The following is a 27,225-nucleotide window of genomic DNA, read 5'->3' as shown; positions in this document are numbered from 1 at the left end:
TAACAATATCCTGTAACAGCGACACCAGATACAAGTTTATTCTGGTCAGTTCCCAGCATGGGAGGAAAGGGGAGTCAGGGGAAGAAAGGGAGGAGGCAGCAGGCAGAGGAGGGTGGGGAGGGAGCAGTGGGAGGAAGGGGGACAGTAGGGGGGAGGAGGAATATTACAGGACACGGCTGGGTAATTGACTTTGCAGGAAGAGCGAGGTAGATAGAGCAAGGGCTGTTTAGACATAAAGGACCAGGGGCTCGCAGCGACAAGCGAGCAGACAGTTGTGAAATAAGCAAGAGATTGATGTGTCGCGTCCAATCACAGCTTTACGATGTAGAGAGAACAGAGAGTACACGGCAATAATGGCGAGGCATGAGGTTGTGGAGGTGGGTAGAGGGGTGGAGGGGTGGGGCTGTTGCCAGACGAAGGCTGGTGCTCCTCTCTTTATCACGATTGCGTTTCTCGTGTCCAACTGGCTCATCTCGAAACTGTCGGCTTGGAAATGATGCAGCTGTCTGTTTGCATGAGTGTGTGTGCACGCGTGTGTGTAGATACAGTGTGTGGGGGTGTATGTGTGTGTGTGCATGCATACCTGTGCGTACGTGTATGTCTCCTCCTTACTTAACAGTTTTCCTGCTTACATGACGTGTTAAAAGCGCATCGGAACAATTGTTGCTTGCATCATTACACCCAAAAGCTTGTCAGCTCTCTAGCTTCCAAACGTCATAAAAAAAACAAGTCTTTCTCCCTTCCTGTCGACTTGTATGTTTATTTGTTCGACGTCCGCCGCCTGCTTTGGTACTGGTCACCTTCCGTGTCCACGTGGCACTGCAGATGGTAGGAAAGATCTGGCGCTGCCCTCAAGATATCCGGCTCTCTTGCCCTCAAGATACCCGGCTCTCTTGCCCTCAAGATACCTAGCTTTCATGCCCTCAAGATACCTAGCTCTCTTGCCCTCTAGATACCTGGCTCTCTTGCCCTCAAGATCCTAGCTCTCTTGCTTTCAAGATCCTAGCTCTCTTGCCCTCAAGATACCTAGCTTTCATGCCCTCAAGATACCTAGCTTTCATGCCCTCAAGATACCTAGCTCTCTTGCCCTCAAGATACCCGGCTCTCGTGCCAGCAAGATACCTGCTCTTGCCGCTTGTTGTTATTTGCACCAAGCCATGGCAGCTACACGCCAGGCTTTACCCCCGTTCGCTTCATTATCTCTCAAGGATGGTATCAGCTGGCTCTCCGGATGGCTTTGAAGTGGAACAGAACGACAGCTTATTTTCGATACAAAATGGCGCCTGAACACACGGCAGAGGTGAATGGGGTGAGACGAGTGCAGGATGCTCTGTAGCTGTTCCTGTTAGTGGGCATTGGCGCACCGGTTGTTGTCCCACGCACGCAAGATGTTGCACGCTCGTTAAGAATAAGCAGAAGTTAACATTCATGTCTCTCCCCCTTCCTCACCGAACAAAAAACGAAATGCGAAAACTTCAGCTTTGTAAACAGTTGGTAGATACATTCCTTCAGTAATAAGCATCAGATTAGCATTCATCTGAGGTTCACGACAAAGAGGAGGGTGAGTTGTAGATACAATAGTCAACTTCTTCCACGTCCTTGTTTTAGGCATGTTAGACTTCATTAACGCTCTTCAAGAAAACAAATTCCTTTTTCTATCTATCTCATCTCTCTCTCATCCCGAGTCATCAGCCTGTTTCCGTTTGACAACAGCCCGGTGTCCCTGCTAGTGTAACGAGTTCAGAAAGGTGTTGTAGCCTCTCGCCCTGATTTCAAGTCGCAACTCAGGCGTCGCTTATTTGTGTAGGAACTCCACCCGGGGTGAGTGTGAAGCTGCACCTGTCTGCACCTGCATGAATACAGGTAAGATTTCCGCGCCAGCGATGCCATCCTTGCCATGCGGCCGATGCAAGTTTATTGTTTTACTCAAAGCGAGCATTTCTCAACTTCAAGCGAGAACCCGCCTCCGGGTTACTTGGGGGGAAGGAGGTGGGTGTGGGAGGAAGCTGAGGGCAAAGTTGTTTACCTTTCCTCCATCGTCGTCGGCGACGTTTGTGATGTTACGACGGCGCTAAGACGTCCTTGGCAGGTGCCAACTTCCGTAACTCCCGCCAAGGGGAGAGAAATCTGCGAGAGTTGTGTTTCCTTGCGTATTTTGTTGTTGCGCCACTTTATTAGCACTTTGTTGTTGTAACACTTCGATAGAAGTTTGTTGTCAAGTCGCTTCGTCTTCATTTTGTTGTTACCATTCTCAAACTCGAGCTAAGATACAGAAATACACCTATTGGTGGTTAAATGTGTAAATACTTATCTTACAATGTCCCTTTGATAGTGATGTAATTTTTATGTCATTTGCAAGCTAAAACAAAACAAATTACCCACTTCGGTGATCATCTTTTCACACCTGGTCACTGCTGCAACAAATAATTGAAGCTTCGGGGGTTTGTAAGTGGCTTATTGCAGGATGCGAAGGAGTTGGGAACAAGGCTCATCATTTTCCACAAAAGAAGCAAAAACTTCTTCTCACATTTGTCAGGATTACAGCCCCAGCAATCGGTAGTTCCAGAACTGATCAAAGATGAAGAAAATTTGTGCATAATTGCCATAAAAATGACATTTTCAGAATCGCGGTGGTTCAGATTCGTCCGCTGAAGAAAGAAAACATTAATCTACGTGATGAGTTCTGCTCAGGCTTCCGCAATTTTGTTGTTTTTGTTGTTTTTGTTGTCTAGAGTTTCGCTGGAATCTTGGTGCGTCCAGAGGAACTGTGACAGCCCTCCCAATGCGGGGTAGGGGAATGGTTGGAAACAATATCGGGTTGGGTCAACAATTGCCTATTACGTCCATTTCTAGAAGTCTGTGTACAATTTTGGGAGCGAACTTGGTCTTTGGCAGACTGAAACAACGGTTTTGAACGATTCTCGAAGTCGTCAACTGCTTGCGCCAAGCTTTGCCGTGAAATGTCTTAGCATGTAAGCTTTTGTGGCGACTGTGTTACCTGTCTAGTTATTCCTTATGGGTGGCATGCAACGCTCGACTTGCTTACAGCTCCGAAAAAAGAGGGTCAGTCGGTTGCGCTTTTTAAGCCCTCGCTGAAGATCCCTCCTTTCTGCGGAAGAAGAAAGACTTCAAGGCAAACGCCCCTTTCGCTTGTATCCTACTTCCTTCTGTGGGCTGCCGTCTGGGGGTCAAAGGTTGCGCGTGAAGGTGAATAAATTTGCCGCTTGGCTTGCGCTGATGTCCCGTGCAATGGCATCAGTACAAACACGGAGGTAAAGTTAAATACCGGAGTAAAAGGTAAGACCGGGGGAGGGAGGGAAAGAGGATGTGTTTCGAGCGGGAGTCGCAGGAGCGTATGAAATTGTCCGCGACAAAGGGGATTCCAGCTGATTGCGACATAGACTGATGGCGCGCGAGATAGACGTGCCGCCTTGATGGTTGGTATCACCTCGCAGTCATAACATGCTTGCGGCGAACACTGCTGTGAAAGCCATCTCACAACTATTTTAAGGAGAGTGCTTCCCTTCTCTCTCTCTACCCACCCGCAATTCTCCCTCTACTCCCCTCCAGACGCCGAGGCACGTGACGCAGGTACACGTGAAGGAAGAGCAGCGGATGTGGATGCCAAAAGATGTATTCTTCAAAGAAAACAAAAGAAGGGAGGTCTAAAACTATGATTGCTACTTGGACCACTGGACACAACTAGAAAACAGCTTACGGGACAAAGTTTGTAGGAAAATCTTTCTTCTTTTCTTTCTGTGCTTGAATGAGATATGAAGTGGCGGATTATATCTTCTTTCTCGCAGTGAGAAAAAAATGCAGACAAACGAGTTTGAGAAAAGAAAAAAATAAAAATCTTTCAGTTTATTGTCTCTTTAAAACATGGGAGGGGTGTGAGTCCGGATCATTCCTGTTGAAAATTGGACAAGCGTGCCGGGGACACAATCCTAACCCTGCACAAGTCCGACAACTGTGCAAAGGGACATAATCCTGCAGGAGAAGAGGTTTATTATATTAGTAAGAGAGCAAACAAGAACAACCAAGTAATAACTTTGCCTAACTTCGATCTTACCCTCCACTCCACCCCTTTAGACAGTAGAACTCCAGAAAAAAACTTTCTGAAAAAAGTTGCTAGTGTAAAGATTCCGCCACAGTTTCTAATCGCCTTTTTGCCCATTATTTGCTGGTATTTTCTCTGTAACCACCAGGGACCGCCATTTTCCATCGTGGCTGGGTTGCTTGCCCCTGGCTGTTAACTCAGCGCGCAAGATCCTGTCTGCCTCCTCACGTGGTTTCCAAACCGCTTGTACCCTCCCTATGGCGGTTCTCGGTCAACTGCGTGTTAAAATTACTCCCGCCGTGTCACTGATACCCGGCAATTATCTGACACCCTGCCTCTCACCAACTGATCGTCTCCCCCGGCCTGTTGGGGTAGAGAGGCTTGGGGAGGAGGAAGCTTTCTGTCCCACCGTCCGGACGCCCACTTGAGAGACAGACACTTGTCGCTGGAGATTGGCCTCGTCATCTTCTGTTGACGTTTGCAGTTTGCGCTTTTTTCTGCCTTTTCTTGTCTGCCTTTTCTGTTCTCCTTCCGCCCAGCTCGTTTATTTGCATTTTTTTTTTTTTTTTGGTTTTTTTTTGTTGAGTTATTTCTGCTGGGTAATGTAAATGATGAAAGGACTTGTTCTGCAATCCGATGCATTTGGATTCTCGGGCATTTTTTCTTCTAATTGTGCTGATTAAAGAAAATTTCAGCAAAAAATAGTTTTTGTTTAAACAGAAACATTTCGTCATTGTAACCAAAAATTTTCGGTGACATTTTTCTTTTTAAGACAGTAACCAGCTAAGGGTTTCAAAACTTCTGCACTTAATTCATTGATATGTCATCAGTTACTGGTCAGTCAATGTCTGTTGATTAAAAGCTAATTATCGTAGCAGTTCATCTGGGAAATGATTGTCATGTCATTCATTTAGTTTCGCTGATCACGGATCACTAATTGTTCTCAGCCGCTTCTGTTATGAAGAAAATTCTACACTATTTGTCAGAAGAATTTTTTTCTACTGTTAATGTTTCGTCTACTATTTCTGATTAATCTGTTCCACTTATAATTACTTGTTTTTCTAGTGCGACAGTGTATGAAATAAAACCTGCCCGTCAAGAATGCATTGGTGTACAAACTGTACAAACACATGTCGTGCAATTTTAAATGTTGCCAGTGATGGTGGAAAGGCCTTTGGCAAGATTTTCGGTTGGGTTTTTTCCAATTTTAGCTGCTCGGAGATGTGTGTCTCCTGTTGTCTGACCCAGACTGATCAGAAGCGAACTCAGCGAGGACCGGAAGTGGGCGCCATTTTGGACTTATTTGCGGCTCATGCGCACCCGGCGTCTGCGAACCTCTGTCTGCTTCAGGTCCATTTCTGTCCGGACAGACTCCACTGAGGCAGTGGCTTTTATTTGCACACGAGATGATGGCAGCGGGAGTGAGGGCGGGGTAGTCGTGGTAGTCGTGGTACATCCAGAAGTAGACACATCCACTGGCGTCCTGCGGAGTCTGCGTCCGGACGACCAACCAGACAAGTAAATGTATTTACAGAAATCTAATGAATGTGATTCGATGGGCGTACAACGAGTGTACATTTCTAATGGAGTGCACACTCGGATCAGGTGACATTGCTGGTCACAGGGCTGATGTCACATGACACATTCCTTTTAGTTTGACCGGAAAGGACTTGTCCGGTCAATTTGCAGACTTCTTTGCAGAGCTCTTTAGACGGCTGCTGCAAATATAGGAGGAATATTTGATACCGAAATGCAGCTAATGTAGCTAAAACTGCTTCCTTGCCATATGCTGCTAATAAAGCCGGAACATTTAATAGCCAAATGCTGTTAATGTGGCGAGAATGTTAATAGCCTGATGCCGCTAATGTGGCTAAAATGGTTTGTGCTCATAGTTAACAAGCTCGGGGTGCTTGTAGAGTTTAACACATTTCTTGCAGCGTTGCATCTTCAACCTTATTCAAACTGTTGATTCTGGCACTGTGGTGAAGTTTAATTTTTTTTCCAGATATAGTTTCATAAATTTCTTGTCGGCGACACAAAAGACTCTTTGAGAGAGAGATATGTTTGGAAATATAAATAATAAAAATAATTAATCAGAAAAATTCTCGGCCCGCTGAGTGTTAAAGGTGCGGAGTAATGTGTGAGCCAAAGGTTTGTCTCAACCTGACGGAGCTGAGAAGTGAAACCCTAATCATGTGAGGTTGCTCGAGGAGCCCTCGCCAAACGCCAGATAGGTGTGAGAGGCCTGATGAAGGCCAGCAGAACTTGGTTTAAAAAAAAAGGTAGAAATGCTAAAAGTGTTATCACTAAGAACACAGTACTTGAAGAATACTCATATCATGGAGATTGGCAAAGGATGGGCGAGTGGGTTTAGTGGGTTCAAGCTGTGCAATTTACTCTTTGCGACCAATTGCAGGAGGGGAAGACTCTGAGGACTTTATTAGGGCTGGCGGTGCTCCTAATGACTACATTGTTAGTTTTAAAACTTTCTCACTCGATGGTGCTTAGAACTGATGAAGCACTCCGTTTTCTTTAACGCTATCGTGTTAGTTAATCAAAGCCTGTAAATGCAAGACTTGCGCCCATTGGACGAGAGAATTTTACGTGCCTGTCACGTTACAGGAACGTATCGCCTGCTTCTCTCTCGTATATCTGCCCATGCCACGAAATGTAGCGAGTGAACAGTTTTCTGCTTGGTTTATACTATAAATTGTGGTCTGTTGCCTCTTGAGAAGTTCTTCACTTTTAGTCTCGGTGATCCTAAACAAAGAATGTGACTAAACCGGAAGTGTTGTACACAACTGCCTCGTTTTAGTAGTTAACTGAAAAAAATAGTCTGCCAGGAGTCCAGTAATACGAGGTCGTGATCAGATAGCCCGCATGTCCCTGTAAGAGCAGGGCTGTACAGTCCTGTTGATGGAGGTTACCACAGGACCTTACTCTGAGGTCATGGTATCAGCCACAGCATCAGCTGCACTGTTGACTTACAGTCGGTCGTACTGAGGGAGGGACAGGGAGGAGGCGAGAGGGGAAGGTCGCTGCCATGCACTCGGTGGCATTTCAGCTTCCGCCGCAGTGCGAGATAAAGTCTTGTAGTCCTGACACAGGCTGCAGTCTCTTGTCTGTAACTGCCATCAACCAGAAGTCGGTCTGTTTCCTCTTGTGCACTGGTTATAGCTTTCTGGCACTGATTTTATGTACGATGTATGTATGTGTGTAGGTATATGCTTGTTATTCCATTCATTTTTATAAATTTGTTGTTTTTATATTATAAATTTGTCTCCATCCATGTGTGTTTTTTAGTTTTGATGTCAAGGAAAGAATTGCATGCGTCGTCTTTTGTCTTCAAGGGGATGTGGGTGATAAATAGAGCAATTCATAATATCGAACAAAAAAGAAATTATCAGGGATCGGAGAGAAGAACCAAGTAAATGCTGCTGCTGAAAGAGATCAAAGGGGAAAGTCGCTGGAGGAAAAGTAACTTCGAGTGCAGTGACCTTTGGCACTTGGCCAGTTGTACCTCCTTCAGCCACTCCTGCTTTGCGGCTTTTACCTCTAACTTCTGTGCGCGCGTGTTTGTGCGATTTAAATAAATTTATATTATTTGCTATTTCTGCTTTTGGGGATTGAGTACAGTTTCAACTCATTATATCGCCACTCTCTGTCCAGGGTTAGCTATTATTAAAGTGAGAGGGTTAGGAAGAAATCAAGAGGGAGCTCACTGACAACATAAACCCACCAACACACCTTGCTGTGGAAAGTCGTGCGACAGTGGACCAAAGAGCAGCTGGGGTTCGCATCTTTTGGTCCACTTGAGCCCTGTCCAACCTTTGACCTTTGATCTCTGTAGCGTGTGCAAGCGAAAAATATTTTTTTTTAAAGAAGAGCATGATGCTGGCATGTGTGATTATCTCTCTTGATGGGTTTAATGATAGCGGAATGCGGCTCGTGGGTTTGAATGGGGTAGGGGATGCCTTGGATGAGTCTAGGGTCTGTCTCTCTCTCTCCCCTTTCCACAAATACGTGCACACAAGCTAATTAAGTTTTTCAAAACACAGAAGGCATCATTGAAGAAATTGGAGCACAGAAATGGGTGCCAGTCCATCAACAAAAAGTAATCCTTATTTTTTTTTTTTCCTTCAACCTCACCAAACTTTTCACCCCTTTTTTTTTCTTTCTTTTCCGGGATGTGGATGTCTCGTTCTCACTAGGCGTTCACTGATCCACTCAGTGTTCAGTTGTCGCCACCGACTCCAGCCTGCCTGCCAGGACTTGTGGATTTACTGCTTGCCTGCCTGGAACTTGTCCAGATTGTAGAGACGTTTCAGCCAGTCGCCCCACAAAATCCCACCTTTTGTTACTGTGCCAGGGGGGGTCTGGGAATATTGCCTTTCTGTTTGTCATGTCCCTGGAGCCGCGCAATCCATCACTTACCCGCCACCACCCGCGTGCGCCCTGCCTCCGGCACGCAGCCCGTGGACGTGTTAAGTCGTCGACGACGAGAGTGTCAATCAGAAAAGTGTGGACAGTGAACGACCACCTCCATGACGAGCAAGTAGTCCTCCTCACTTACAATGGAGGCAGTTGGGAGGCTTCGTGGAGATCACTGGTCTTTACACTCGGAGCACTCCGGTTCAATACCAGTATGTGTCATGGCCAGTAACGGGTTTTTCTTATTGTCTGGTGGGATTTAATTATTCTCTCTTTGTCATTTCTTCTGTTGCCACCTAGGTCTCTGGACACCTTGTCTCCTATTTTTTTTCCCATCGTTTTTTTCCTCCGCTCTGTGTATGAGAGAGAGAATGGAAGAGAGAGAGAGACTTATATCCCTCCTTCATTCCGCCCCCAGCTCACCCCAAATAAACAAGGTTACTGGTCGAAGTGGCTTGTAAATTTAATTTGTGTCTGAACTCTGGTCTCATTAGGACATGAGGAGATTGCAGCAATCATGCCAAAGATTCTAAAGAAATAATTTAACAGTCTGTACACATACCTGCAGACGTGATGCCTGAGGCTGATTAGTGAATTCAAAATGTTTCTTTTCATAAAATCTTTCTAAAGTTGACTATTCTGCCCGTTTGCTGTTACAGTTGCTGCTGAAGCTGGTGTAAAAGATGCAAATTAAAATGAAAGCCGCTTATGACAGCCCACACCCCCAAACTCACCCTCCTCCTCCCCCAAACACACACTCACATCGCCAAAAACAAAACAAAAAAGAGAAAAACATGGTTTTGCCAAAAAGATAATTAGCAGCAGGGGCAAGGGATGATGGGAAGGTTCTGGATGTGATGGAGTCAGGCACAACGCACCGCCAGTCAGGCGTGAGAGATGTGGGAGGACAGCAGTGAGATGTGAGCCTGGCGATGACACACGACGACGATGTCAACGATGAAATCAGTGATGTGAAGAGAATAAGGCGGACTTAAGCCAGGCAACCTGTGCTTAGTCACTTTAATCTAAGAGAGGTTTCTATTAATTTTTTTTTCATTATTTGTGTGACTACGCCTTCCTTCCTTCCACGTGCAAGCCGCGGGTACCTCTGACGCAATTAACGCCTCATAACGTGTGCAGGCTGCCAACAGAACATCCACATATTGAAATCTTGAAACGAGGGCGGTTTCCGACATCTTTGATGCCCAAGGGTCCTCTGCGGAAAATATAAATAGGAAGTGTGGGGAGAAGGGGGTCTCAAATAAACAAAAGCGAAGTTTCTTTCTTTTTTTAAGGGTAGCCTTGCCACGATCACGATCCTAGAGCATCTTGTTCCGTTTTTAATTAGGTTCTTGATGGGAGTAGTCTGTCCTTTGGCATCTCATACTACTACTCATTGCAGACCTTCCTGTTGGCATTGTGGCTTCACTATGGTATCTAGTCTCGTAACCTTTGGGTCATTGGGAAGTGAGTAATAGGACCACAGTCATCTCTGGACCAATTGTCTTTTTTGTAACAAATGTGTTTTTCTCTACTCACTCAAACCTATCAGGAAGTCAGGTACCCATTGAACAGCTGGGATACCTGGTGGAACTAGGCTGCGCCATGCCGGTATCGAACCAGCATCCCTCCAGCCTCGAGCACGACTGGTGCTGTGACTACCCAGAAGCTACTTCTGAAATATTTTACTTCTACTACGACTACGATTGCTACCACCAGGCAGTCAGTGATTGGTATGTCGTCTTCGTCGTCAACATTACCATCGTCATATCTGTCATTTATGAAACTGTAGGAAAAGCGACCGCTTTTGTTATTTACGATTTCGTTTTTTTAAACCACTGAACATGACGTCATTGGTAAGAAATGGAAGGCAAGACTGTCGAGGGTGCAGTCCACATGGAGCGTCAGCAGGTTCACACGGACAAGAACGCAGAAGATAAGACGGAGCCTCGCTTTCGCTGACGCGATCGACGCAGCACTGAAGCCGTTTTGTGGGCAACACACTTCCCGTAATTTTCGTTTAAAGTCTAACAGGATGCAATATTTTTGTGTGAGTAGGTTTCATTCATTACGAGATGTTAAGCTGCCAAACCTAAACGCAAAGTCCTGTTCCGTTCTCGTGGTGCTGACCTTTGAAGACAGTCGTTCATGTCCGTGTTTTGAAAAAAAAAAAGAGACTTAATTTTCCGCGAGGTCATGAAAGCCGGCTCGATGGTCGGGCAAGGCCACACCTGCTCATAGGGCTCCATTGGTGCGGCATTTATTGATGTAATTACGGATACTTTAGCTCATTCCTTTTCTACAAACAAAATTAACCAACAAACTAATGATGGCGGTGTTATTCCAACTTCCCAGCAACTTGTAGCATGAGTTTGACTCGTGCTACCTTGAAATCCTTTAGTTTGCTGCCATTCGTTGCTTTCGTGGGAAGAGCCTCGCTGTGGAAACCGTTGGCAGGCAGGAAGGTACGCCATACAGGAAGTGACGCCATACAGGAAGTGACGCCAAATGGCTCAGCCTGAACGTCGATCGTAAAAATAAGAGGGAGGACGGTTGGAAGGCTGGCAGACTGGGTGGCTGTGTGACGCGCCAAGCCTCTTTCTGATCCCTGTGGATGATGAAGTGGCGGTTCTCCATGTCCATGAAAGGCGCCACCCTGGAAGCTGTCAAGATTTCCTCGCCCAGACCTCGGCGAGCTGGTCACTATGGTGGCTGTTAGCTTTTGCAGCTAATGGCTGTGGGATCGGAATAAATCAAAGGCCCTGTGTTAACATCGTTTCGATTTTCAGCTCGCCGGCCTCTCCTCGCCTCTCTTTTCTTCTTTCTTTGCAACTTTCACTTAGTCCTCTCTTCGATCATCTTATACAAGAATCTGTCTGCGAGTTCACTTTTTTTTTTATTTTGGCGATTTGGTTTGTTCATAGGTTACGACGACACCAGTCTGATTTTTGAATGAAGGTCCGTGAAAATTTTTTTTTTAACCTTTTCTGTGCTAAGATGTTGAACTTTTTCACCTCCCGACTAAAAACGTTTCCCGTGTTCAGACACTAATGGAACCTCCAAACATCAACTGCTCCTCCCTTATTAAAATGCTCAGCAACTGCTTAGGCTCTGCATATAATAGATTAAAGGGTATTTGATATCAAAAGGAGGTTGTTATGTTGAAAAAGAATCTTTAAACCGACACAAGTTTTCACTCTCCCTCGTTATATAGATAACAGTTCATTTTCGTTTAATGCTATTTGTATTTTCTGTCTTTGCCTTGCAAATACCTTTTTTTCCTCGCATAACTGCAACTTCAATGTTCTGTTTTCCTTTCTGTTATAAATATACCATTCTGCTGCAAATAAAATATTATATATACTGAGCGATTTTACTTGTAACATTTGTAATTCGCGCATTATAAATATTATCTTTTATTTATGATACTATCAGAAAAGGAAATCGCGGCCAGTAAAATGCGATGAACGAATACCTTCATGAAGGACAATACAGGAAACCATTTGTCTGCTCATAACTCGGGTAGACAGTTTCTTTGTGTAGAGAGTCGTCAAGCGCTTACATGTTCATTACACCCGAGTTCAACAAAGGCTAAAGGCGTTCACTTTTAGACATCCACAAGTCATAAACCTCCGCAGCACCCCTTTGCTCACCCAGTCCAATGTCTTGATTCTTGTTGCCAAGATTAAAGCAATGGGAGCAGACTCGAGCAAGAAGAATGTGGATGTTTGGAAGGACAAAAACTGTCTCCGTGAAGGAAGAAAATGAGTTTTCAGCGACGCCGCAGGGAGTGACTTGGAGATACCCGAGTCTCCCACCCGGTGAGGACGACGTGCAGTGCGGGGCAAAAACGGACAGTTGGGGAATTCGGACAGTTCCAGAGTTGAGCATGGGTGCCAGCAGTGGGATCGTCCACATTGTTTTTGTCATTCCCTGCTCGTGTGGAGCCAGGCTGTCTTTGGGGAAATCTACCTGCAGATTTCATGATTACCTCTCAGAGAGCTCGTGAGTAATGAAAACGAATGGTTTCTGTCTCAGAAAAAGGCTCGAAGGCAGAATTAAAGTTTTGCTTGCATGCATTTGAGAGCGACAGGAAAAGGAAATTATAGTGCATGCATTTCTTTGAGAAGGAGTTTTTGCGCCGAGCTTGAAAGTCTTGCAGGAGAAAGAAAAAGGAAAAGAGATGAGCAGATGAGGAACAGAGAAACCCATCTGAAATGTGAAAACAAGTCGGCGAGGTATTCATTTTGGGTTCTGATACTTTTACTGGTTTTTCCCAATTCTCATCTTGATTTTTTTCTGGCTAATGAGCTTGTCTGGAAGTCTGGTTCGCTTCCCGCTCAGAAAGAGAAGACAGAGGGTAGATATACACACACATATATATATACAGAGAGAGAGAGAGAAAGGATATAGTCGCGGGTTGGGTGTGCTTCCTTTGTCATTCTGTTTTCTTCAATTATCTTATATATTACATAGGTTTTTATTATGTTATTTATAGTATATATCCTGTTATTGCCTAGTGACCTCATAACTACTAAACTAACCACGGGGTAGTGGGCAGGTGAGACATTATAATTTTATAAACTTCATTATTCCTGATGGCCCGTTGTATAGTATATCTTCATATTAATATTTCTCCGCCACTTGCTATTCTTAGTAGTATTACTGCCTTTACTTTTTTGATAAGTGTCTTAAATTTTATTTTATTCAATCTACGTCCATTTATTCGAGCTCTTATAAGGATATTTTATGGGCGAACTGCTATTTGTTATTATAAATATTTCTGTGTAGGTGGGTGGGTGCATATTCGGATCGCCATATCTTGCGTTTGAAGATTTCGAATGTTTCTGGGTGTGATGAGGGTGGGGCTGTGATACAGGGAGAGAGGATGGACTCCCACCCGAGCATTACCCAAGTATAAGGCCTTATCACTGGGTGAAGGAACAGCCAGCAAAATACAATTACAGATGCGGAACACATCCACCCTACGTTGGCGATAAAACGAACGATAAAGCTTTTTTCCGCCGCATCATTTTGATAGCACTTCTTACCTAAAGCTTCAGGTGATAACAGCATCTACCTATTCGGCTTACTTCAAAGCGAACACCTTTTGCTCGCATCTGATGAGTAAAGGCTCACTCTCTGATGTACCGCATCAAAACAAGGTGAAGCAACGCAAACCCAGAGCATTCTTCACAAGAAAAAGATTCCGATATTAAAGACGATGATGTGCAGCGGAACCTTACTCCATCAAACAGTAGCACCACAGACTGTGCCGAGGCCCAAGCATCATAACTTCGCAGCATTTCTTTCTTTTTCTTCTTCTTCTTCTTCTTTCTTCTTCTTCTGTCTTCTTCTTCTTTCTTCTTCTTGTGTGCTGACCTGTACCGTTGTTCGGGTGGAGAGAGGAAGGTGGGGTACTGGTTGGATGCACTCACTGAAAAGATTAGCCGCAGCCATTACTGTGCCTGTGTGCAGGTGTTTCGTAGGTGCGTTGCTATAAAAGATTATCAAAATCACAGACTGCACTCTCTCCGAAATATTTTTTAGTCGCAATGAAAGATAAGTAAAATGCTTGCTGACCATTATTGTAAGGTTCAGAAAGGAAAGGGTTATTAATGTTGACACTCAGCTGTTGCGTCTCATCATGGTTTCTATATCTTCCTTCGTTCTGACCCCAAGCAGATGGTTCAGCTCTAGGAAATATGAACCGAGAGTTACTGTGTGCAGCCTGTTCCAAGATAAGCAAACGGGTGGAAGCAAGTCTTTGTCGTCCTACAAATACAAAACTAAAGGACAGAGGGATAGAAGCATAGGGATAGAGAGAAAAGGAGGAACGAATTTCAGAACTAAAGAGAAATGGAGTAATGCAGACAGGATGGGTCAGATGGATAGAGGAGAAGAATCTTGTCGTCAATAATCGTCGCCAGTTTTTTGTTTTCAGTCACATCTATGTGGGTAGGTCGCACCCCTCCCTTTGTCAAACTGTCGCAGCTGCAACACAAAACCACAGACACCTCGCGTGTTCACTGCACATAGACAGCGCCGCGACGAAAGTTGTGGTGGAGTGGGGTGGATCACACCCTACGCTCAACTACCTTCACCATTATGATGTAACATGACTCTTCGAGATCCTCCGTCCCCCCAGCTACATTAAACCCAAACCCGTCCTTTGACTTTTTTATTTTAAATCCTGCTGTCCCTTAATTCACTGAATATTCTTTCTTCGACACAAGCCAGGTTAGGTCTCGATGGAAGTCTTGGGTCTGAAAGGGAGTTAAGGGAGAGGGTTGGTGACTGGTGAGGAGTTGTGCCCCCGCGTTTTGAAGCCTAGAAGCTGGGTCGCTGGGTTTTGTTATGGTGGAGCCTCCTTGATGACAGGCCATGGCCCCTAGTCTTTGATGGCGGCTTGGATGTCGGATACAATGGCGTTGGCAAGCTTTGCGCATGTCTGACCTGCGCGCCCAGCCCCGGATGACGGGGGACGACGTTGACTACAGCAACCCGCACCTCCATGGTGTACTTGGTGTTTGTGATTAACAAGTCCAATATGTGTATGTGTGCTTTACCTTTCATAGGAACATATTGACAACAAACAATAACAGTCCTTTAGGCCCAAAACACACTTTTCTGACAGAGTTAAAATTGTCCTTTTTCTCTTCCAAGAATCTCTGATGACTTGTCTTCTCTCTCTCATGTGTATGCACACCCACCACAACACAATTGTTGGGCGCAAGGTCAATAGTGAGGGTGTAACTAAGGTTCATAACTTGCTGTAATAGGTAGGATATCCATTTTAAATAGTTTGTGTCACATTATACTAAACTGATTTTCGCTCACTATGACTGTGTGTTTCCTTTTTTTTTTAGAACGGGTATGTTTTCTTTTTCTTTTCTTTCTTTTTAAGCAAAAGGAATGGTTTTTCTTGTCTCGTGCCAGTGGCGTATGATGTCTAGTTTTAAAGAAACTCTTTAAAGAAGTTAACCAGCAAGATGAAGGAGATGGGGGCCTTGTAGAAAAATTCATTTTTTAACTAATCAGATGGTGTGCTTTTTGTGTTGTAGGCTCGGCAGCGTCGTCTCTGACATCTGCATTTCAACTCGCTCTCGTGGTGTCATCGCTTCACGCCCCAGGTAAGTGCCAGGGTTCCACACCCGGGGTCTAATTGGCTTGTTGCCTTTAAAAAATGGCTTTGCGGAATTTTTCCCTTTGACAGTAACCCTATTTTTTTAAGGGCTTGCAAAAGTTTGCGCTCGACAGATTGTATTAATGAGTTTCTTGATGTCAGCAACAGGCAAAAGAAGTTGAAATCTTTGCCATCATCGCCTGTCTTAAGTGGGTTTGGGAGTCACATTGGTGCCAGCAGTTCACGTGTGTTTGTTAACGAACGCAGTCTGCCATCGAGTTAGTTTTTAAATGTTTCTGCACATTGTATTTATATATCATAAAGTCTGGTTCTGACAAGTCATGTTCCCGAGACCAATGATTTAAGTAGCACTACATACGTCCATTTCATCTGTAGTATCAGTTAGTCAGATATTTTACCTTTTATTACACATTTGTAAAACACTACCTAATACACTGAAACTTCCTGCTTTAGAAGAAACTGTACGATTCCATCTTGTATTTGTGATCTCTCGTAAGTACATATATCCCCGTAAGTGGGAGGTTCGTTAACCTTGTTGTGTCCTATCGACATCGTAAAGATTGACCGTTTCTCCCATTGTCCTGCCTCCCGTTGTCTTGTACCTGTTTGCTATTGAAATGGAAGGAAATACATATTTTGTCTTGGACTTGAAGCCCGCGTTTCTCTCTATCTCTAATAAAGAAGCTGCCTGTATGTAACCTTTACTCGCGAAATATGAATATGGAAATTTCGGAGGATTTTTCCCGCAACGTGATCGTAGTCGCGTGTGCAAATGGCCGACTATCGTGACGAACCAAGGTGTGGCTCCACCGCACCACCAGGACTCTCCGCCGAGAGCTCAACGCAAAAGTCTAGTGGAAAGGGGTTCTCCCTCCACTCCTCCACCCCTAGTTACCTCGGCCAGCCTTCCCATACCCTCCTCACTCCCCCAAAGAAGACCCTCCTATACTCCACCGCTAGGGGTTTTTTTCAGGACCAACTACTCCGGCCGCTGTCGACAGTCCTCATACTTCAGATGCACCTTTTACAGATGCAGAGAGCACCACACCTGGTGTACAGGCTTGGTGCAAGAACACCTGGTGCTACTGCTCCTGTATCAACCGTCTGTGCATTGTGAACCACTCACCCTTCCCCATCTTCGGCAGGCGGCGCTCTCCTGGTGACAGACGGCGCAACGGCGCAGATGTCGTTGGGGACGGGGATTGGTAGCGGTGGGGAATATGGGAGGAGGGGGATATATTATAATCCCATTTGGCTGTCAAAGCAAATCGCCCGGCTTTACCATTTTCTCTATCAAAAGGTTGCGGGAGGAGGGGGATGAAGGTTGGCTGGGAAAGCAGAAACATCACACTGGAGAGTCGTCTGCTTGCTGGCTGCTGGTCGTCAGATCCAGAGCAACAAAAACAAACTCTGACGACGATTTGTCGCATTCATCCGGGGCGAAAAGCCAGATTCTTTCTTACAAAAGACATACAAGTCTGCGCCTCCAGATAATGAGCGCTAATGGCACGGCCCAGCGTGCGGCATAGAAACACATTTTGCGTTGCTGGTGCGTTTCCACCCTGCTCCGACCCGTGAAAGCTTTTTTATTTTTCGTTCGTTCATTTTTCTTCCTTTCCTTTTTTTTTTTTTTTTTTTCTTACGTCGATGAGGGTGTAAACGACTGCTCGCAACGGCTGCTAGTGACGGACGAGCGAAGTCACGCGTGCGTGGCTGGCACTAGTGTGACGTCAGCAAGGCTACCCTGGGTCTCCAATGAAGGCGCCGATGAATGCGTCTTTGACAGAAATCATCGAACTGGCACCGTGACGAGCAGCGACGAGGGCGCTGACTTCACAGAGAGTCGAGAAGGGGGATAAGAGAGGAGGGATCTGTTCGCGACAGTAATTACCCCTTACGGCAGGTCCTTGTTTTCGGTAAAAGCATGCCAAGTGTTGGCACGTTTTGTGCACCCTACGCCCCGTTCATTTTTTTATTTTTTATTTAGTCTTTTCGGTCTGAGAAACTTGTACGTCGGGTAGAAGGGTTTTTCATATTGGCATCAGCTGCGGTGCATTTGTGAAGGCTTCATTGGAGGAGGGACAAGTCTGCTTCGTTTTCAGATGAATGGCGAACAGAAAGGATGGGTGGCAGGCTGGGTCCTGATGGAAGGAGGGATAGCTTATACAGTTACTTCCAGCTGCAAGTTGGGTGGATGTAAGATAGCCGCTGTCTCTTTCATCTTTCTTGTCAAAACCAGCCTCATCATCTGGATTCGAGTTTTTTAAAATTATTATTTAACATTTTTTAAAGAAAATTGTTCTTCCGTAGAGATGTGTGGTGTTATAATGAAGCAATAGCTGACTTCAGTCATTGAAAATGTTTCATTACCTGGTCTCGCCTTTTAGACACCTGGGCTTTACGATCTCACGTCAAGAACGATTTAAAGAACTGGAAAGAGATTTGCACCTGGCCACACGGAATCTGCCTTCATCACACTTCACCGTGGAGCTTGTCCTGATGACAAGCGGGGGCATCACAATAACCGCCTCACGTAAAATGAAGGGCGTCCACCAAAAACTTTGCAGAGCTCATTACATGTCTGTTTGTTCCGATGTACCACTTCATGGGTATGCAAACTAGCGAAAAAAAAAACTAGACTGTGATATACATTGCAACTTGCAGCCACCATGATTTTTAGGACAAGGGCTTAATGTAGTGTTCTACACTGCTAGGGTTAAATCGTCTCTTTTATCCCCTTCCCACAATCCATTCCCTGAAATGTTGATATCCAGTGACGTATATATTTAATCGGCGGTTGTGGTAAAATATTTTTAAACAGAATTATTTGATTCATCCGTCGCCATGGTAATAGTGCACCCTTAATATGTCTCTTCCCTCACCCCGGCAAGTATCCCCACCCGTTCATGACATACCCTGATGACAGTCTCCCTTATAGAAGAGAAGGGGGTGGGTGTGCGGCGTGTGCTATTTTCCTTTTTTACTACTCCCTTCCAGGATCTGACCTTTGACATTAAGGTCTGGTTTCATCCCACAGCCTCAGACAGACGGTTGGTAAGAAAAAGCTCACGTGCTTGATTGGCTGATGCCGCCTGCTCGGCCATTTTTATATCATTCAATTTTTTATTATCCTCAGGTATTGCATCTTTTTTTTTTTACTTCCTGTCTGATGTTTTCTCGCTTCACACGTGTCAAATGCTGGCAGCTCTGCAGGAAAACCTGCACTGGGGCAGTAGGAGACGTTCTGGTAGGAGAGATGAGAGAGAGAGATGGGTGAAATTTGAGGGCAGGAGGTATAGGACAGAAAAAGGGAAAAACCTCGCCATGGTCCTTCACTCCTCGCCGTCTTTGTAATGATGCGGTTGATGTGGCGCGTCCGGAGACCATCAGCAGCCAGCGATGGGCCCCAGAGACCATCTGACTCAGAAGGCAAAACTCATAAAACTACCACCCGCTCTAGCCGCCATGGAATTTAAAACAAAATCTACATTTTTCCTTTTTTTTATTTTTACAAACAGACATCCATGTTTTGCAGGAGCATCCTTTAAATTTCTGTGCGTTATTTTTGTCTTTGCCTCACCTGGACTATCGCCTTGCGCCAGCATTTTTCTCTGGTATTATTTTTCTTTGTCGTCTGCTGTGCTGAATTCACATTTACGGCCCCTGGTTCCTGGTTCCTGGTTCCTTTGCTGCGTTTTCTTCTCTTACTTCCGGTTTGCAAAATAATTGTGATTTATGCTTTGAACAAAAATACAAAAATGTTTTTCGTCGGCAACAGGATATCTTTTGCTCTCCAACTGTTTTTGCCTTCTACTTCTCTTCGTTTTCCTTTCTTTTTTCCACTCACTCCATCTGTTTTCTTTTTTTCTCTCTCTTAGTTCTGTCACTCCGTTTTCTTTTCTACCTTACTTCCTTGATTTTAATGTCATTCACACGTCTCACACCTGCGGTGATTATAATTCTTGTCTCAGCTTGTGCTCTCATTTCATTTCCATTACATAGTCTGAGGACTTGTTGCTTCCATTCACTTGATTAGCAGAGAAAGGTGGACAGCACATCAGTCCGTGTAGAAGTCTTCACTGTGGAGGTCTCAGCCAATAGGAAAAGTGGAAACATGTTCATTAAACATATTGCCACGATTTGACATCTTCATGTAGTGATGTTTCTGTGTGTATATTTAAGACCGGAAGATGTTCGTAGACTACGATTAGAGGAAATAGTATTTTTACCGAATCAGAAGGTAAAAAATGTAACTCACTACTCCTTTAAGCAAGAAAAATAAATGCAAAAAAAGACTCCGCTGTCGGCATTTTCACCAAGAAACACCTATCTCTCTCTTTAACTCTTTTCTCTCTCTCTCACACATAAAAATATTCCACCCTGGGTAGTTTTCAACAACTCACACAAAAATGGAAGAACAAATTTAGCTTTAACCAATCAATCGCTTTCAACGTCTGGCAAACTTCCCAGGTGTGCGCTTCACCTTTTTTTTTCTTCTTCTTCTTTTTTTTAATGTGTTGTCATTATTTTTGTAGATCGTCTGCTCACGGAAGAGTAGCTGAAAGCTGTCGAGCTTGTGAGCATGCATTCATCTGCCGTGCATTCAATTGACCTGCAGTGGTGTGCAGTATTGCTGGTTTATTTGCTGTTGTTGTGTGTTTACGGTTTCCCTCTCTTGACTTATCAGGTTCGCTGGCTGCTAGTCAACTGTACCTGCCAGACGGGTGGCAACAAAGTGCTGTTTGTACTCCGGGTAGCGGCGCATTTTTGTGCGTCTGAATGTTTTATGCAGGTGCAGGTTTGTGTGTGAGTTGGACTGGGTGTGCGTTGTGTGTGAGAGAGAGAGAGAGGGAGGCAGAGTGTCTGTGTGTGGGAGGAGGGGAATTACAGAAGGAAATATCAAAACATTTATTCAAGCCTTGATTGACTGATTCGATCTGTAGAGAGAAGGATTAGTATCTATTGCTATCTGTAGCTGCGCTGCGCATGTCAGACCGACTCCGCGTGATATCAACTTCCGTTCACGGTGTTTTGAGCGTGGCAATGAAAATGAGAAATAATGAACAATAATAAACATAAACATAGGAACTTGCTGTTAGAAGCCTTGCAAGTTTCATGCAGCCATGAGCCATCAATTTCTCGCATATTTGGTCTACCAAGACAATGTTCACACAAAAATGAAGTGTGCAGGGTTGACATTTGACCTGGTACCTGTATACTCTATATACAACTTCCACAACAATGCAGATTGATGAAGCAATAAGAAATGATTATACCTGACATGTGAGAAGAAAAAACAGCACTCAATATGCACAAAATGATAGAAATACTCAAAAAAATGTTTTGTCATATGGCAGATTCAAGCGCACTTTGACAATAAAGAAATGCATTCATAAGCACGTGGTGTCGTTTCACAAACCTGTGACAGAAATGAGTAATGAGTACTCTTTGTCGTCCACATCTGGCAATCAGACTACATTAAATAATAAAGAACTGCTTTGTTTCATCTTTACCAGTTATCAAGAAATGTAAATTTCGCAATCCCTTCATTGTAAAAACATTCCTATGCAACGAAATGTTCGGGGCCGCCGGGTAGAATGTGTGCTTTGTTTACGAACTTTATAGGGCTTTGTCCTCAAGTAGAAAATTATTAATTTCCAACATTGTACTTTCATGACAAGCTATAGTTTTTAATGTTTCTTTTGTTATAATCATATATAAAACTTAGGATTTTCCTGCAAAATTTGGTCAAAGTCCGCTATAAAATGATGCAAGGAGGACAGAGAAAACCTCTGACGATCATCAGTTTGCTTCTACTCTACGGAAATCTTGTGCGCGTGCGAGCATGCCATGAGAAATGATAAAAAACATGAACAGCAGCTTTGGAGTTATGTACTTACCTGTTTTGTAAATACCCTGATGAGTGCGAATTTGCCAATAGGCTGCTAATTTGCTGATACCCGAACAATATCCGTAGAGGTGAAAAACATAACCTAAGGAGACGGGAGTAGTACGGATCGCATCTTGTTACTGCTGATCTTTGTGGAGGCAACAAACAAATATTTTGAAAGCTAAGTGCTCTCGCCTGCGGTGACTGTTTTTTCGCTCACAGCCCAAGTTCGGGAAAAGTTTGTCTGCGCTTCTGTGGGCCTGTTAACCAGGCCTGCGTCTGACAACTGATCCAGACTAGCATCTTGCTTACTTGGATTCCAGGGTTACCGGCTGTACTATCCCACCCGAGTCCAAATCTGTGTCGGAAGTGTGTTTTCTTGGGGTGGAGGAGATAGAATAATGGGTATGTGTGTGGGTGAGACAGACAGGTGATCGTTCAAATGGTCATCGTTGCCAGAGAAAGCTGTTGGGAGATGATCGTTTGAGAAACTCGGACCCATGCGCCGGGGTGGCTGGAGCCCCCATTCCTGCTATTATCTACTTCTGCAGATTTATTCATGAGAACTCGTCTCCCAGCTTTTAAAAGCGAAACAGGAAAGAAAAAAATGAAGGATATGAGAACGAATGACATCACACCATGGTTCTCGCTCTCGCGACATCCAAGTCCTTCACCCACCCGTCATACCCCATGTCGCTCATGCACACCACTGGGTCACAAACGGCTCTTTCCGCGCCATGTAACACCCTGTGCAAGAGCAAAGCAAATTTTTTTAAAGAAAAAATGGAGCAAATGGGATGCCTTTGCGTGGATATTGGCAATCAGTATTTCTCAAATTGCGCTCGCGGCGCTCCTTGTCACGCTTTCGTGCTTTTTTTCACAGAAACCATCAACATAGCAACAGGCTTCCTCCTCCTTTGCAACGTGGACAGTCGAAAAGGGACTGGAGGTAAGGGCTTCCCTCCCTGCATCCTGGCTGCTTGCTGGCAGGCCTCTGTTTCCTCCTGATTTCTTTTGCAGTTACGTGGGACGAACGCGAGGCTCTGGTACATGAAGCGTAGCATCCGAGTCCTCGGGAATAAATTTTATTGCTCTGACAGTTTTCTTTTTAACCCTCGTTTTCTGTCGCTTCCATTGCATGCGGTCGTGAAGCTGGCAACACATGCGACCTTCAGGCGAGGCTGAGACTTTCTTTTCCCGTGACGGATGTCTGGGGAACAACCGCTGGAGGTGGGAGAGGGGGGAGCAGAACCCTTTTCATGTTTCTTGATATTTTTATGCAGTGTATGTGCAGCAATCTGTTTGGAAATGGATTCTGCAGGAGCTGTTCTGTGCAATCGGACTTGAATGTCTCTGACTGAAGCTTTTAGGGAATTCGACAGAATCTCCCCAGTAGTTCTTCCACCCCACCCGCCACCCGTACCCAGTTTTTATTAAAGCCATTCTTTAGCGATTGTGGGATGAATAATAAATATTAATGGGGATTAACACATCGAAAACCCGTTTCCTATATTATTGTTGAATTCAAGCAGAATTAGTTCGAACTTTTCACTTTGAAATATTCTAAATAATTTACAGAAATAATTTTAAGAGTCGATAGTCTAGTAGTAAGGGGTTCATCCTAGGGTCTAGGGCACAACATGAGGAATGTAGAGTTGAATTCCCTCCTTTCTTCGTTTTCGTCCTTCATTAATAAAGCAAGAACCTACACTTCCCATCCTTGCTGGCGAACACTTATGGGAACAAACCCGAAAGTCAAAATCAAACTTGAAGAGAAGGCAAACGGTTGGGTGTGTGTAAAAGATTTTTTTTTTTTTTAAATAAAAAAAAGCAAGCTCGCAGTTGACATCAGCAGCATGGCACACTTCCACGCAAGAATGGCCGCCATTAAATGTTAAAAGGAAATAAAGTTGGCAGCTGAAGACAGATATCTGCGCCTCGCAGACATTAAACCGCGCAGCAAGTAAACTGCTTGAGCAGCTGCTTCGTGTGATCTTATTACGGACATGTATGACTGGGTACATATCAAGGTGAGGGTGGGGTTGCATGGACTGGGGTGAATGTTGTCCTACCTGGAATTTTATTCTCGGGAAAATAATTCAGTTACTGAAATGTCAGAAAGTGATAAATGCTGGTGTATTCGATCACAGCTACCTCCAGTGTCTTTACGATTATCCGATACCCGAACATCACTTTACACATTGCAAGTCTATATTTCAAAAAAAAAAAAAAAAATGGAGTGAGCAAAGCAGAGATAACGGCACAGAAAGATCGTGCAATCCAAAGAACTCGTAAAAAAAAAAAGAGACGAGGGGCAAAGAGCAAAAATACACAGAACAGTTCTTGACAAACAACCAGATGTATTTTTTGAGGAGTGGGGGAGGGTTGTGGGGGTCATGTCAGGAGGTGCCAGTGAAGCGTGACCGACGTGCAAGATGCGGGAATTTCCGACTGTGTATTAAACTCCGATCACCGGCGTGAAGCTGGAAGCAGCATGGAGTCGGCCTCAGCTTGCAGAAGACAGATGGCTGCAGGGCGCGGGTTGTCAGAAGACAAGACGCGGGGTTGCTTTTACCATCAACCTCTAACCCCATAATGAAAGGGCGATTACTCTCGTGTACCTCGCCCCCACGAAGCCATGCAGACGTGAGTTGTGGAGGTGTATCAAGGTGATGTGTGCGGGTGTGAACGATGATTTGTGGTTAGTGTGTCGTTTGAACATGCATGTCTGTGCGTGCGCGTGCGCGTGCGCGTGAAAATGAAATACCTTCACACTTAGAAAACTCAGCTCTTAGCTTACTATAGAATCGAACCCTTAAATGAGTGACGATCAAAGCAATGCATATATGAGTAATTATTGTACCGTTGACATAATTACTTGCTAATTTAAGCGCAATTTCTTTCTTCTTTTTTTTTTCTCTCTCTCTCTCTCTTCCTTGTATCACCTTCTGCAAGCAAACAACCCAACAAAAACACATTAACACCTGCGAGAGTGAAAAGGGATTTTTTTTTAACCAATTAGCGACTTGTTACGCTTCCCTGACCTTTACGACTCCGCGGAAAAACGGTCCGATGTCTACAGCAGCGCGGGAGGTCCACACACCGGCGAGCTTGCCCACGTGACGGCCGTGCTGTCCTGTCTGTCGGCTCCCTCCCTCGGGGGCCTTCTCCTCCGCGCTTCGCACGACGCATGCGCCTGACGCTCCGGCTTCATGCAGCCTCCCCCCGTGGGGACAGGTATACTCTGCGGAAATCCATACAACAGTCTTTGCGCGATGTGAAGAAGTTAGACTGCGTATAGTGGGTTTTTTTTCCTTTTTTTCTTTCTTCTTTCCTTCTCATCCTCAGGTTTCTTCCCCTGCTTTATCCATGCTGTGCATTCTTGGCTGCTCATCGTCAAAGGGACTGCAGAGGTAGCAATGACAGAATGAAAGCCTTGCAGCCATGAGGTGAGAAGCCTCCCTGAGAATGCTTCTGATCACCCCTCAACTGTTTTTCTCACTCTCTCCCTCTGTCTTCCCCCTCGCCCCACCTCTACCTCCATCCTGGGCCTGGCACCTAGATGGGACATATCTGTCTTGTCTTATAATATCTTTTTAAATCGTTTTCTTGAGTACTTTTTATGTAATCCCCAATTCCCCCACCTTGAAACACCAGCTTGAAGGGGAAAAAAGAAGAGCGGAGTGGAATTCTTGTAGATGACTTTTTGTGTTTTGTTTTTGTGTTCCCACTCCCGTCTGTATCTTTGCCTGCTGATCGTTTCACGAAGTGGAGGCTCATACTATTCCATCTTGTGTTTTTTGGGTTGTTTTTTGCCCCCCTAAGAAAGCGAATTGCGCTGAATGGCTCGTTGGCTCCGAGACCTGGAGGGAGCGCAAGGGTCATGGGCGCCCTTGCATGCATTTGGGAAAAAAAGTCTTGTAAAAGAATTTACCTACAGCATAGGGGCGGGTGAGCATTGGGGCTACAGTGCCATTTGGAGAAAAGAGATCTCGTTACTTCGTCTTCTTGCGATGACAAGAAGGAAATTGATCGAATGAAGGGTGTCCATCTTCGGTCCTTCTTTACGGGAATCCCTCCAGCAACATCTAGAAGACCTTTTTTTAAGTTAAGCTGCCGCCTGTACAACAGTTCTGATGAATTTCAACTTGGGGGAACGCCTGGTGCGCTTAGGGCAATTTTTTTTAAGTTTTCTGTAATTCTGTTTATCAGCGTATTTTTGTGATTTGAAGAAACTTCTTTTTGGGGAGAATATAAGGTGGGACTGGTGGTTCTTGCTGCTCTGTATGGAGAAACCTAGCGGCCTGAAGGTTGTAGTAGAGGAGAGGAGACAACTCGAAAAGATTTAAACAGAGTTATCGATCCTTGTCATGGCAGACCACTCAGGTTTAAATTCAAAACTGCCGCTTTTCCAGACTCACAAAAAGATCATTTTATTTAGTTTTATTTCCCCTGGCGTAAAAACAAACAATCAAACCGTAATGACTGGTGAGATAAAAATAAAGTGGAGGACAACGGAGGGGTAGTCAGTGTGATGCTGGATGCTCCCAAAAAAAAAAACAAAAGGTGTAACGCATAGTGGGTTCACGTGCGCCGAAGGCATGCGTCGGATCAGGGTCGCCTCCCCGATACCCCAGCAGAACAATAAACTGGGTGTCGCTGTTTATTTACCTGCACATGTTTCAATGGCCGAGTGGGGATCCGATATACCTAACAAACTGCTGTGTTGCCTCCCTCTCCCTGTCCCTAGTGGCCCCCCCGTAAACGCGCTGGAAGTGATCTTTGTTAGTCTCGTGGGCTTTCCTTCTTACCTGGCGGCACGTGCGCGCTGGCGCACTTCCGGTGACGACAAGGGCGCAAGGAGATGTTTGGGGTAGGGGGGAGACGCAGGTCTCAGGTGTGCAGGTAAGAGGGAGGGGGAGACGAAGGAGTAGGTGTGGACTGGGCTGTTCCAGGCTGGAGCAAGTGTAGATCGCGCGCAAGCTTATGATCCCTTGTCATCGGGGGGAGTCTCGCTCTTGCCTACCCCCCGCTTGTTACTGGCGTTAGCGCGGCTGTGACGTGGTGTTTGTTGTTGTATACCTTACAGGTGTAAACAGATTGATCGTACAGCAGGCTGGGTGTTGTCGTCTGCTCTCTTCGGTAGTTTGGAGCTGACTTCAATGTTTACAGGTCAAAAATGGTTCATTGCGCTCTTTGTTTATTTTTTGTCTTCCTTTTTTTTCTTTCTTTGACTATGTTTCTCTTTCTTTCTCCCCATTTCTCCCTTCCCTCAGTCACTCCCTCGTTTCCGCGCGCTTTGTCCTTGCTAGTGTGATACAGTTGCATTCTACATATATACGGGTATGCATGTATTTATTCGTTCTTAACGTGGGTATTGTCATTCGAGGAAAGGAAAGGATAATCGACAGCATACGATCAACATATTAATAACTCGGTATTAGGGTGTTTGACAACACGTACGAGATCTCACAAATCTGATGAAGCTGAGTTTATCGCCAAGTATCTCAGTAATTCATCTCCCTTGTTTGTCATCTGTTGCCAGTTGGGTTTGTTACCACATTGTATGTGTACCCCAATATAATCAACTGCATTGTGTGGCATCTGTTGCCAGACAAGAATCAAAGTGATGCTGAAGTGTTCGCTAAACCTTCGCAAGATGGCGGCGGGTTTTGACGGATCGTCTGGTGTTGCCGG

The 27,225-nt window shown here is 44.9% G+C and overlaps 1 protein-coding gene across 1 annotated transcript in view; it reads left to right on the top strand.

Annotated features, from left to right (window-relative positions):
- LOC112556266 (inactive tyrosine-protein kinase transmembrane receptor ROR1-like) overlaps positions 1-27,225 on the top strand; it is a 232,331-nt gene that overhangs the window by 57,853 nt on the left and 147,253 nt on the right. Inside the window, exon 2 of the mRNA XM_025225105.1 lies at positions 15,556-15,624. Coding sequence (XP_025080890.1) covers positions 15,556-15,624 — 69 coding nt within the window. The remainder of the gene's footprint in view (positions 1-15,555; positions 15,625-27,225) is intronic.

This window comes from Pomacea canaliculata, linkage group LG2 (assembly GCF_003073045.1).
Source record: "Pomacea canaliculata isolate SZHN2017 linkage group LG2, ASM307304v1, whole genome shotgun sequence".
Lineage (NCBI taxonomy): Eukaryota > Metazoa > Mollusca > Gastropoda > Architaenioglossa > Ampullariidae > Pomacea > Pomacea canaliculata.
This window is presented reverse-complemented; position numbering and strand designations above follow the sequence as displayed.